Below are 13,168 nucleotides of genomic sequence, written 5' to 3' on the forward strand. Positions count from 1 at the left end.
GAGGAAAGAGAAGTGTTGCATTTGACACGCTAACCAAATTTCAAACACTCTATCTATTAAAACCCGTCCTGCGGCTGTATTGGCGACCTATTCACGTTCCGAATCGGGAAAATTTAATTGAAATTATTCTGTCCTGGTATCTCCCGTCCTCTCATTTCCCCTTCTCTGCAACCAGCGCCAAGCCATGAATGTTACTAGGAAGAAGCACACTAGCACCGCTAAATTGTAAGGTGTTTTGAGGTTGGCTTCTTCTAGTCATAGACTCTCTTTATCCCCAACTGGTGGAATTCTCCCGATGAGGTACTGTTCAAGATCCTCAATCTCCGAAACATCGGCTGAATGCTCAAGACCTCTTTGACAGAGTTAGCACAAACCCTTGTAAAAGAACGAATCTTAGCATTGCACTTACGGATACATTTTCAATTCAACATCATAGCCTTCATCACGTAGCACCTCTGCCGTCTTGATACCCCATTCCGGTTTAACAAGAGGATCAGAATCTCCATGGCCCATCCAGATTTTGGTCTGCTTGTTGGAGCCTCCATTTGGGCCCAAAATTTCTCGAAGCTTGTTATGTAATAACAGATAACTACTCAGACCAAAGATACCTCCGAGTTGTGTTGGACATGTAATACCGGAGAAAATAGACATTGCGCCTCCTTGGGAAAAACCGCCGAGCACAATGCGATTGGATGGAATCTTGCTATCTTCTATTTCGGATTTGATGAGCGAATGGAAGTAAGCTTGGGAACGTCGAATTCCAGTCTCATCTTGCTCGGCCTGGAGGTCACTAAAGGTTGTCTTCATTAAAAGTGGTCAGCGAAATCCTTCTGTAAAACAAGGGTGAAGTATAATTGCAAAGACGAACGGAATCAGTGCGTCTTACGATATCATACCAACCTGGCATAGTCATGCCAAAGTTCTGAATGATTTATTAGCTGGAAGATTTCTCTGAAGATGGTCGGCTTATCATACGACTGAGATGGGGATGGCAGGCGCATTTGGAAATATGAATTTGACTTCTTGGAACTTTTGGCGACGACGCCAATTCTCTGCGAGCGAAACCCATCCAGCACCACTATCACCAAGACCATGGGCCATGATGACAGTTGCAGTGTGCTTTGTGACTGCGGGGATAGTGAGAGCTGATGGTGGAGGCATTTTGTGAATTGTGAACGTTGCAGATCTTGTATAGAAAGAAGGTGTTTAAAATATCAAGAGGTATCACAAAGATGTGCTTCTATGTTTTTTTTGGATCTGCAAATAAAAAAAGTTAGAGAGGAGGTTAGTTCAGATTGTTTGTGTTTAGCAATTAAAGTAACTCTCCGAGCTTTGCTCTCCCCGCCTTATCGCGCTAAAAGTATTAAGTCAATAGTGGTGCACGGATTCGTGAAACTCTTCTAAAATTGAATGGGAGAATTCACAATTAATTCGAACATCATTGAATTTCGATAAAAACCTACAATATAATTACATGATTCAAAATAGATAATTTTACCAAGTCTCGAAGCATTTGAAGCAATTGCGCAGAAGCTTTCCTCAAATTCAAGATTTTTACCCTCTCGTGAACCCCTGCACCCACTGTTGAGCAAATCCTTGCATGTCTCTTATCTTGAATATTAATACTCGGTAGGTATCTTTATCAAAAACTATCTTGTTTTATTGGTCGTCAACACGCGCATAACTTCTAAAATACTATGTTAATAATATTTTGAATTGTTGAATGTTCTATTGTGCGGCTTCGATATTCTGTAGGCCTCTCATAATACTTGGATGTGCCTGAGCTTCCAACTACTCCCTTCAAGCTTCACTTCGAATTTGTAAACAAAGCGGATTTAATCATGGCACCACCGACATCTCGACCACGATCCCCCTCGCAACGTCCCCTCCCCGGATCTCCAACTTATTCATATGCTTCCACACTTCCCCTCGCATCCACATTTTCCCTTGCGCTTCCACCTCCACCAGCTCCTCATCCACCCCACGCCGTCCTTACGAAAGCCGACCTGGAACTTTCCCAAATCGCCTATTCTGAACTCATTAGCACCGCCAAAAGCTATCGACTAGCACTCGCAGAGCTGAGCTCTTCTGCATCCGCTTTTGGTAGTGCTCTAGAAACATGTGCACGATTAAAAGAAGCAAGATCCGAAGCCTTAGCTCCCCCTGGTGGCAGTCTCAGCAACAGTTTTACTGCAAAAGGGAATTGTACTGGAGACAACCTGATGTCGGCTAGTGGGGTACACCAGTTGATAGCGAACCATCAGCAAATACTTTCAGAATGTGTATACCGATCATTTGAGGTGCCTTTGCTGCATGAACTAGACAATTGGGGTAGGCAAATAGAGGAAGAGGAGGTCTCATATCGGAAGGAAGTGAAGAACAGGAGCAAAGAAATACAAAAAATGGAGAAGGAAGGGCTAAAACTACACAAGCAGAGGAAGCGAGACGTGCGAGGGTTCCGAGGGCATCTGGTGGAATTGACTACAAGACTTGATGGTCTTACAACACTACACGGTGAACATTCAAGAGCATTATTGAGGGACTGTCAAGATGTGAGCACCAAGGTGGTCGAAGCTAGTTCCTCTCTCGTCCGCGCAGAGGTGGAAATATTTGAAGCCCTGGCACGAAAAGGTTGGACAGGAGGTGGTCTCGAAGATCTACTCGAACACGGTCAAGATCTCTTCTCATCGGAACCCCCTTCCACGAACACAGACTCAAATGGTAGCCCATCCAAGATTTTCAGCATTCTGCCACAAAAATCAATCCTTGTAGATGCCACGCAGCCCACTACCGATGCGCCCCATAAAAAGGTGAACCACAAGCGTAGCGATAGTCTCCTTGTTGACAACAATCATTACCAGTCACTAGCTGCAGTCGCAGATCGTGATATAGATAGCGGATCAATATTCTCCGAGCGAGACACCAGGATTCTGAACCGCTCCCGAGGCGTAAGACCCTTTAGTCCAGAGACCATCGAACGAAGCCTAGATCCACTCGAGTTGCCTCCGCCTAGTCAGATTCCTAGCCAACTTCCATCTCCCAGAGAAGAATATAGCGAGAGATCCAGATTCGAAGCTTTCGGCTCTGTCACACCCGAGATCTTTAAAGACGAGACTATCCTAGATTCGCAAGTCCCGTCACCAATTTCCTCGCCGGAAATATTTGCAGAAACGGAGACGGGGATGCAGACATTGACCCACGCAGTATCATCAGCAGATACTCGAGAAGAGATGTCACACGAGACCAGCAGTATGCACTCAGAGGGTACCATCCGCGGAGACGAGCGAATTTCATCACCAGAAACCGAGTCTGAGCACGATGAAGACAGAAGAGAGCGAGAATGGAACGATAGATTTTATGTTTAAATGTTTAGCACGTGGATTATAGCATAGCCTCAAGCGTACTAATACCCCTCTAGACCAATTTTGTTATCATTTTTTTCTCTTTCTGGCATGCGTATACGGGGATATGGGTATCGGGGTATTCGGTTTCGGTTTGGGATCTGGGAAGGAGTTATATAAAAATTGTGTATGAGACGATTTGGAGGTATGCTGACAAGTTTAAGAAGAACAAAGTAGAAAGGGAGAGCTGTGAGTAGTAGTTTCATATTTGATGATTGACAGAATGACAAAATAAACTTTCATGCTATATTCGCCGGGAAAAGTCTCGCGCCAAAACTCCTTTCCCTCAGTCACCCCATCATCCATACCCAATTGGTTGGCCGGTCATTTATTACATTTCTGTGCCATCTACGCTCTTCGTCTGTAATTTTTCGCGCAATCTCGGGTATAGTCTCATAGCTTCTCCAAAACAACCTAATCTGCTTCGTCTTCGCCTTCCAAGATGTCACTCTCGACAATCCGTTTCTCCATTAAAAGTTCTCCATATAATCAACTCTAATCATCTTTCTCTCCTCCCACAACTCCAAAAATCCCTAGGTATGTGTCGAACCAGTAGATCATCCTCCAATAAAGACTCGCTTTTGCCCAATCGAATTCGCCCGTCTCTGTTCTTGGCACTGTGTCCCCTATAATATCCGCACTGAACCAATTTAATAATGGTATGTTGGACAAAACTTGCTGTGTGTACGATTTTTGAGGGAGTAGGGCCTGATCGGCAGGAAGAAGTTGCAGTCGTTGAGCTGTTGGGATTTTGCGACAGTAAAGGGAAGGTGCCTCGGGAGTGGCAGAACCTGCAGAAGACGGCCGTTGTTGAAGGGCAAGGTTACCACCTGTGACTGTAGATGTCGTTAACGTAGTAGTATCGATTGTATGACTGGTAGCTTGAGAGCCTTCAGGAGATAGAGCGCGATCTTCAAAGTGTACGTTTCGACTAATTTGCGACATTTCAGGAGTAGTCCAGGAACGGGGTAGACCGGATTGTTGAAGTGGACGTTCGGCGCCTGGAAGGAATGGTCCAGGATCGAAGCGGTGTCTATTAGAATTGAGACGAGATGATCTTTCTGATGTTACTGTAGAAACTCCAAGCTCATCTTTTGCTGGTGGCGCACCGCGATAGAGTTCAGCGTGAACAAAATAACCCAGTACTGCTTGTGGAGAGGCTTCTATCGCTGCATCTGCTGCTTCCGCGGATTCGAACGTGATTTTAATCCAGTGCTTCCCGCCAGCATATTTCAAAGCTTTTGCTTTTTCTTCTATAGTCATCGGACGTCTTCGCAGAACAACAGGATCTCGGAGGTCGGTTTTGTATCTTCGTTGATCTAGAGGTGCATCGCGAGGATAATCCTCACATATGTGGCCAGCAATTCTTTCATATTCTGCAATAGCTGCCCATTGATGCTCTGGCGTGAAACCTCGTAGTATAACCTCTGTAGGCTCCTTGTGTACAAATCTCGAAGATTGGCCCGCATTTCCATCAATAGCTACTAAAGCATTGTTATCTCGAATATTGGTTTGCGACAATGAAGATGGTATCGAAGATTTGCGCTGAGGTGGTCCCGAGTCTGATGTCGCCGCTGCTCTCCTTGCAAAAGTGGCAGCAAAGATTGCGTCTGCAGCTGCCAAGGTCGGATCCTCCTTTTTCAAAGCTGGTGTGCCAGTTCTTGATCGAGATCGTCTTGTCGATTTACCAAAGGATCCTGTCTCTGGAACGGTTCTTCGAACTCTTGCCGCGGCTGGATTTCCATCATTTCTACTCGAATCAGATTGATAACCTTCCATCGTATGGACGGGGAAAAGCTTACCCAGGGAATAGCATAGCATAAGGTCTTTTAATACCATCTTCACCTACATAACACTCCTCCTCTGGAACATTGTGTAATATCAATGGCGGCATTATGTAATATTTACCTAGGTAAAGCAAGGGAGAAGAATGTGATGTGTCTCAAAAAAAGACTGGTATTATCTGGAATGCGTGAGGAGATAAATTTGTGGTGTTCTCGAATTCTTTAGGATTTTAAAGTCTCACGTCTTCTACGCGACAAATCAAAAGTCCTCGTTGCTATGGTACAAAACACAAAATTTACTGCGTAGAAATGGCAGGGATCAAGGATTCACCAAGGATTTATTTCTGATAGCACGGTACGGAGGGGAAAGCCACACAAGGTCAACACGGTCAACGTCATCTTAACTTTCAAAGCTTCAAGATTTCGACGACGTCAAACAACAGCATCTAAAAACGTTGACAATAATACCAATCAACATAATAATACACATCAGTCAAAATGTTTCGATTCGTAAGTTTGATTAAAGCTCTTATGGACCTCAATTCTTGATGGCAGATCATTATTATTAGACATTTACTGACATCGTTAATCCATAGCATAAAACTCTCGATGTGATTACTCTCTTTCACAAGGCAAGCTCTCCAGCTTCAGTAAGAGTTCATACTCTTTTGAAGCAAGCTTCTGCCAATGCTACTGAATCCGCGACGGAGGATCAAGCTAGCGACCACTCTGCTCAGACCAACCCAAAGAGACAAGAGTTCGAATTGGAAGTCACCGAATCTGCACCTACCCCAGATCAACTCAAGAGCATTCTGGAATATATTGGTGTATCAAAGGTTGGCAGTATTGTTACAGGTGCAAAGGATGAAGCAGACGCCGTAAGGAAGATCAAAGCCAATGAAGATAGCTTCCAAAGACCTCTGGTATGTTCCTTGCCGTGAAATGTATCTCATGGAATGATCTTTTTACTAATGTTTGAACAGACTGTGGATTGGAGCAATGGGAAAGCTGTTGCTGGAGATAGTAAATCCGAGATATTGACGATGCTCAATGCTCTTTCCAAAAACTAGCCTTTGCATTGTTTGCGCTGTACATCATCTCAAAAGTTTACAATACCAATTTCACAATATCAATTTGTTTAATCACATCTATTACTGAAGTTACTCCGCATAACTGACTATTGTGACATATGGGAGTGAATAGATGATTTTGAACTGGAAAGAAAAAGAGGTCCACTTATCTATAATGGGACACAATGATTTGAAGGGGTTCATCAAATATTAAAATTCGGGATAGCAGTTGGATTCCTAGACATTCAAGAAGTATGTTCCCTCGATACTTGTTCCTCACTCCATGCAGTTCACCACGCACAGTTTCAAGTGAAGTATTCTTCGAATGGACCTTTCACTTCTCGTGTTTGACTCCAGTACAGGGAGGATGGAAGTCTGCAAAACCTAAAGGACGAAAGTGCGAAAAGAAGAAAAGACGAAACTCTAATTTCTGGAGTTTTCATGATGTGCGATCTGGCTCCTTCCTTCTAACTCAGTTTGAATGGTTAGGCAGGTATGATACGATAAAGCCGGCGTCAAAATCTGCTAATGATAGCAAGACTGTGAATTATAAAATGCAAGCTCCAATAACATTACCTACTAGGTATATCATTCACTTTAATCACCTGAACACTCGTCATGAAGTTCTATTAGCGGTGCTAGGTAGTACTTGTCATTCTTAGCGTTCTTAGAAGGTGAATTAGTACGGTAAGGACTTTCTACTTTATCTCTCCCCCAAAAATTTCTCTTCTTCGAAAAAACAGTCAACCTTTCTCTTCAAGACTTTCCACCTTCTATTCTGAGAAACCTTCCGGTCTCCTCTTTCACATCTTGCACTTTTAATAACTCCCACCATAAACCTTTATATTCCATCGTTTCGTTACGAATACAATCTCTGCACTGTCGCAATCAATTCTCTCTCGTTGCATTCTCTTGTAGCATCAAACGGGTCAATTATTGTCGCATTGAGCTTGAAGCTTTCATACAAGTTGCGTTGCTATTGCTGGCAATAGCAATTAACACAAATCAAGACGCATCAGGAATTTTATAATAATTTTTACAATAATTCTATAACTGCTGAGGGAGAGCTCTCGCCGGCATCACTGGCAAATATTCTCGACTTTGAATTTCTGAACTCGATTGGAACATTCAAAAAATAATACAACTCCTCACTTCACGACTCCACGAAGAGAATCTGCCCACACCTACAAAGTCCTATTTCCAATCTTCGAACCAATATTAACAATTGAAACCCCCGCATCTACTACAATATCGCGGAACAATGAGCCGTCCACCATATTACCTCCCGATACATATGATGGAGAATTCTCGACCTCCTCAAGCTCCTCAGCCCACGGAAAGCAATCCTGAGAGATGGGACGTTCGAAATCTCCCTGATATGCCTGCATGGATCTCCACTGATCGTGGCCGCTTTCCAAACGCGAATCTGCTCCTACGGGAATCCCCTGCATTGTGCACTGTGACGTAGTTGCTGATGCCAAGGCTAAAGCTACTAGCTTATTTGACTTATATCCAGACATTGTTTGCTATGTTAGTAAGCCTACCAACTGGGATGACCTCTACTTTCTTTGGGATGCAGCCGATATACAATTGGAGAGCCCTGGCTTCTCTATTATGTCATGTTTTTTATTGGCGAGGAAAATGAGCGACGCAAACCAGAAATACAGAAGGAGATAAACGACGAAATCAATGAATATGCAGAAGCATGGGTCACAGATCATAGAGATTTGGTCTTAAACTCTGCTGCGGGCAGCATGTACAAGTATTTCTGCCAGGATGAGCCTGAGGAAGTTGCTCCGGAGCTAAAGTCAACGCTCGAAGCAGCTTTGGAGAATTGTCGTTTGCGCCTGTTACAAGCCACGACAGTTACTAATTCAGTCCCTTCTCATGATGCATATCAACTTTTGCATCCTCAGGTTCCATCACTTCGAGTGTCAGAGCTGTCTCAGGCAATGGGACTCGTCATATACAGGCTGGAAACCAAGTCAATCGACCAGCAATTGCTCCTATGATAGGAAAAGCAGCAGGAGTAAATCTTGCATCGCATGGTTGCAGGTCCATGCAACCCCAATCCAAGTCTAGCTTCTACACCAATAGGACTGCTAGTATGCCGTTGAATCCAACAGCTCAAAACCAATTGAAATATGCGAATCGAGGTGAAGCTGCCGCGGGAATGACACCGACTTATCCTCAGCAACAACCACAAAAATACGATCGCTTCATGAAGGATCAGCGCAGTATGGGCAACAAGATTAATGCTACGACTAGCTTGAATGCTTCCCCAACTCGTTCCGAGAGCTACCAAAACGAGAATGGGCTTCGCAACAAATCTAGGCATCGTGGAAATTCGATTGAGACTCATCAAAATAGAAGACATCAATGGACCGGGCCTCATGGAACTCAGCCACAAAAGTTTATGCATCCATCGCAGAACAATCAACAACAAAACATGTTCAATAGCACGCGAGGAAGCCCTCCTCGAGCTGTTCAGCCCGAGCCTATTTACTTCCATAATGAGCATGCTCCTGTCCCTTTTACTGATAATTTCAACCGTCGCATGGGCAAAGATAATTCGGTTGGTTCTCGTATGGAGCTTCCTAATGATGTTCGAAATCTCAAGAATTTTGGAAATTCTAAACTCAGTCAATCACTTGCCGAGTTAGGTGAAATGGAAGGAGATCCAAAGCTCTATAAAACAGACGACTTCTGTCTGTATACTTATGAAAATTCTGCGTCAAGAGGCTCCTCTGGCCGCACTCTATACATGACGGGTGCAGACTTGAAGATGTTTTACACTCATGAGTTGAAAAGTTTAATGTCCCAAGTCGGAAAAGTGGTGTCGATCAAATTTTTACTCAGGCCCAATAACAATGGTCCCATTTTCATAACGTGAGCTTACATATTGGCCCAAATAATGCATTAAAGCTAATTGTCATGATAGATTCGATGCCGATGTCTTAGCCATGGCAATTGAGAAATTTGATGGCTACAAGATGCCAAATGGGCGGATACTTACAGCAGGATATCCACTTGAAAATTCAAGAGAGCGATCGGGCAGTAACTCCAGCTACCACAGTTACCATGGAGATAATCAAAACCGCTATATATTTAATCCTGCGGCTGAAAGTCGAGCTTGGCCAAAAAAAAACTCCATATCCCAACATCGACCCTCGAAATCCCAGAGCGGTCAAAACCAATTTCGTTATCAGAATGGCAATCATATGACTCCAGGAAATATCTCTGATCCCTTTCCATATACACCAGATTCTCAATCTATCCCTCCCTATCTTTTGACACAAGCACCAGTTCAACAAATTCCAGGACATGGACTAAGTGCAGCTTTTACGGAAGTTCTTCAACATGAAAGAGGAGTAGGAGCATATTTCCAACAACAAATACCCAGTGCAGTATTGAACAACAGAACAAACACTGCCGGTACAGCCCCATATCGATCATATAGTGGAGCCCAGGCAGACCGTCATCGCAACGGCACAAGACCTGGAGCTGATCACAACATGGCAAATTTGCCCAACCGCCCAGTCAACAAAAAAGAGAATTCGCCAATTGAAAAGAAGTAAGCGAATATATGTTACGGAGGATTTTGTCATTTCAAAAATCGCTGACATTCAATAAGCTTTTCACAATCTAGGCCTAGTGGAAAGGATTCCACTAACAGTCCGGGTCGTCGACAGAAGAAGACAGTTGGCCAAGATACGTGAGTCTATGTGTTCGATTGAAAGCTCAAACTCGGTTGAAGCGTTGCACTAATATACAGATAGGCCAGCCAATACAACCCCGATTGTAACTCCCGTCAGATCGACTTTTCAAATTCAATTGGACGATCAAAATGCGTTGACCTCACCAAAAGCTTCATCAATCGAGGAACCGATAAGCCCTACAACAGGTCAATCGTTAACCACCGAGATCAAAGTAGACACAATGGCTGCAATAAAAACAGGAAATGTTGAACAAACACCGGTTGAGATTCTCGAGTCATCGGGCCCTGTCGACAGCTCCTTGCCAGAACCATTGGGTGGGACAGTAGCTGCAATGGATTCGGATTCAACGTCTCAAGGAAAGGCGAAGAAGTCCAAGAAAAATAAGAAGCAATTCAAATCCAACAACAAGGCCGAGATCGATAAGGAAAACAACATTAGCGTATTCCCTGCCATACTTTCGCCAACTGAATCGACAATTACAAATCCATCACTTGGCGGCGAAGACACACTGTTCAGTGGAGACTCCACCCGGAAACCAAGTGTCTCTTCGACTGAATCTATATCTAACGAAGCCTCGAAAGACTCTATTCTCCAACAAGCGACTCGAGATGTAACCGAAATTCCAAAAGACCGCGAACGAACAACTGGAAAATCCATAGACAATGAAGTCAAATCTGAAACCATCTCGACTCCAAGTGTCACTACGGCTTCAATTACTCCCAATGCACCTCTTGCAAAGTCCAACCACAAGAAGTCAAAGACTCACGGTTCCTCCAAGGATTTCAAGAAACAATCTCAGTCGAATTTTTCAGACAATAATAAAGTTTCTTTAACCACCAATAATGGACCTGCACGTAAGACGGAGCCCAAGGCAGTTAAACAACAAGGAAAGGTCTCTAAAGATGGTGATGCTGAATCTTTGGGGCAACACGAACAACCAAAGACGGATTTGAAGAACAAGAAGAAGCGAAGCTTGCCTGAGGTCAATCAGGAGAAGGGAAAGCCTACAGTCTCAGTTGACCCTACAAACTCTTCTGAATGGCCCCCTCTGACTCCTTCCAACTCTCCCCCTTCAAGTATTGCAGATGGAAAGCCACCACAATTACCTACTCTACCAGCCTTGAATCGCAGAACTAAGGAAGTAATATTACCGGCATTGCCACTCAAGCCGCACCGACAATCGTAAGAATTTCAAACCTAATATCCATTCGCCATGCGAGCTGATTCCGTGTAGGGATTATACGCTAGGGAGCAAAGCTTGGCCGTTCGTAAGAAAATGCAAACGAAAGGTCTCACCAGAAGTTAGCGGTGGATGATCAAGGTAGCATTACTTTTGATGGCAGGTCATGTCAAAATCTATATCTACTGATATTCACTCATAAAGACACTATCGATAGACAGGGTTGGAGATGAGAGTGATTTATTCAAAGTATAATTGTTTCACATCATTAGTGGTCATAAATTAATAACATTGATACTCAATAAGTTGGTGATTACCTCTCATCGTGTGAATCCGTTTCCCGACACTCACGATAAAAGCTTCTTTTGTATGTCTGCTTTTAGATCATGATCATTACTGTTGTGCATTCACCTTAGAAAAGTACCGAATGATTTATAGTAAAATCCATCCCTGATCTTTTTGGGTTCTTTGCTTTTGATCCTCTATCCATAACTCCAAATTGTAGGACCAGAGCCAGGTCATCTTTCAAATAGGGTTCTGATATGACCCTCTTTTCAGATTCCACTGTCATATGAGATCATGTTCACGATCATTTTTATTTCTCATCGGGCATTTTGATCATGTATTGTGTATATCCTGATTTCCCAAGCTTATAGACTGTACAAGTGATATATCATTCAATTTGACTACGCAACAATAATCTGCATCTGCAGATGATTTACAGATTGTCCGTTCTATGGATTGTTTGTGGATGATTGTGTTTACTCATTAGGTAGATGGATAGATAGATAGATTATTTGTGAGAACTATTGTTATTTGTTTATGGTATGGTTTTTGTGTAAATCTTTTGTACATTTAGGCTCAGGTTGATATTGATGGTGGATTTTTGAATTACGTGGGTATCTGGAGATGAGTTGCTTGCGGGTTTTATGTGATTTATTCTGTAAATTGATAATCTGTTCTGTTAGTACTAGTCGGGAGGTCTATATCTAATTAGGAATTGTACTGAATAAGATGTGATTGCGAAATTGTGTGATTGATGGAGTGGGATGGGATGGGAAGGATGTATAGATTGATTTGTTGGTGTGGTGCCGCGTGGTGTGTGTTTTTTTTTGGTGTGATTGTTGGGGTTGGGTTGGAACTTGGGTTTCGGGAGATGTTGGGATGGGTTTGGTGATGGGTTTGAGGGTTTGGATGGATTGTGGGTATATTGAGATGAGGTTGTTTGAAGGATCGATGCTCTTCTCGTCTTGGAAATTTGATTTTGGTGCTTGGTGGGTTTTGTGCTTGGTGGGTTTTGTGCTTGGTGGGTTTTGTGCTTGGTGGGTTTTGTGCTTGGTGGGTTTTGTGCTTGGTGGGTAGTTGGATGGGAGAGTGGAGTGTGGTTAGATATCCATAGGCTATAGTTGGTCAATTTCTTCCATGTTGATCGATCGCGAGGATTGAGGTTGTGATTGCAAAAGTTGCTGCACAGATGGCACCACCTTTGATGCCTGTCAGGGATATTGTTGGGACTAGAGACATCAATACGAGTGTGGGTCTAGAGGGAAAACTCTACAAGATCTTGCGTGTCTGCTGCCCCTGGATATCTTGAGTTTTGAAAAGATTACGCGAGTTCTCGTTACCGTATTTGGATCATCGCCTCTGTCTCTCGCTTCATTTGGAGGACCGTGTTTGGACAGCGCGGTTTGGGGATGTAGATGTACGGTCTTTTCACTATTGGGTTTTGCGGTTTAGAGCTGGTTTGTGGAATTCACCGTATGGATTCACTGTGATCAGTAGGTGCCTACCTAGCTATATTGGAACATCAGACTTGACCTGCAAAATTCACTCAAGATTTCTACTTTGACAGTTCCTCCCCCTTTGATCTTCCCCAGCAAAGGTTCAGTTTAGACCCGTCTCTTGCTTCAGTTTCCTGAATTCCTCACCTCAAATCTCCGTAATCGTCCTTGAGTATATACGGCAACTGATATCTATAGACCTCTACTATACTCTGTCTATTCTGATCTCTGCT

The 13,168-nt window shown here is 43.4% G+C and overlaps 5 protein-coding genes across 5 annotated transcripts; 3 read left to right on the forward strand and 2 right to left on the reverse strand.

Annotated features, from left to right (window-relative positions):
- Window positions 1–255: 255 nt before the first annotated feature.
- On the reverse strand, window positions 256–1,161 carry EAF02_002388 (uncharacterized protein; the record flags this gene model as incomplete). Its single annotated transcript, XM_038898436.1, has 4 exons — window positions 256–352; window positions 410–801; window positions 869–922; window positions 976–1,161. The coding sequence occupies 4 exons, from the start codon at window positions 1,159–1,161 to the stop codon at window positions 256–258; spliced, it is 729 nt and encodes a 242-aa protein (XP_038762128.1).
- A 680-nt stretch (window positions 1,162–1,841) lies between these two features.
- On the forward strand, window positions 1,842–3,365 carry EAF02_002389 (uncharacterized protein; the record flags this gene model as incomplete). The annotated part of the gene is made up of 1 exon (XM_038898437.1): window positions 1,842–3,365. The coding sequence occupies one exon, from the start codon at window positions 1,842–1,844 to the stop codon at window positions 3,363–3,365; it is 1,524 nt and encodes a 507-aa protein (XP_038762129.1).
- A 254-nt stretch (window positions 3,366–3,619) lies between these two features.
- On the reverse strand, window positions 3,620–5,423 carry EAF02_002390 (uncharacterized protein). Its single transcript, XM_038898438.1, has 2 exons — window positions 5,204–5,423; window positions 3,620–5,151 (listed from the first exon to the last, which is right to left on the reverse strand). The coding sequence occupies exons 1-2, from the start codon at window positions 5,293–5,295 to the stop codon at window positions 3,897–3,899; spliced, it is 1,347 nt and encodes a 448-aa protein (XP_038762130.1). The 5' UTR covers window positions 5,296–5,423; the 3' UTR covers window positions 3,620–3,896.
- Window positions 5,424–5,558: 135 nt separating this feature from the next.
- On the forward strand, window positions 5,559–6,391 carry EAF02_002391 (uncharacterized protein). Its single transcript, XM_038898439.1, has 3 exons — window positions 5,559–5,695; window positions 5,782–6,108; window positions 6,169–6,391. Exons 1-3 carry the CDS (start codon window positions 5,684–5,686, stop codon window positions 6,253–6,255), a joined length of 426 nt encoding a protein of 141 aa, XP_038762131.1. The 5' UTR covers window positions 5,559–5,683; the 3' UTR covers window positions 6,256–6,391.
- A 1,158-nt stretch (window positions 6,392–7,549) lies between these two features.
- On the forward strand, window positions 7,550–11,378 carry EAF02_002392 (uncharacterized protein; the record flags this gene model as incomplete). The annotated part of the gene is made up of 8 exons (XM_038898440.1): window positions 7,550–7,658; window positions 7,752–7,785; window positions 7,835–8,094; window positions 8,172–9,144; window positions 9,197–9,829; window positions 9,890–9,970; window positions 10,035–11,156; window positions 11,209–11,378. The coding sequence occupies 8 exons, from the start codon at window positions 7,550–7,552 to the stop codon at window positions 11,288–11,290; spliced, it is 3,294 nt and encodes a 1,097-aa protein (XP_038762132.1). The 3' UTR covers window positions 11,291–11,378.
- Between the last annotated feature and the right edge of the window lie 1,790 nt (window positions 11,379–13,168).

Source organism: Botrytis sinoallii (genome assembly GCF_014898435.1).
Source record: "Botrytis sinoallii strain Bc 23 chromosome Unknown BSIN_003, whole genome shotgun sequence".
Taxonomy (NCBI): Eukaryota; Fungi; Ascomycota; class Leotiomycetes; order Helotiales; family Sclerotiniaceae; genus Botrytis; species Botrytis sinoallii.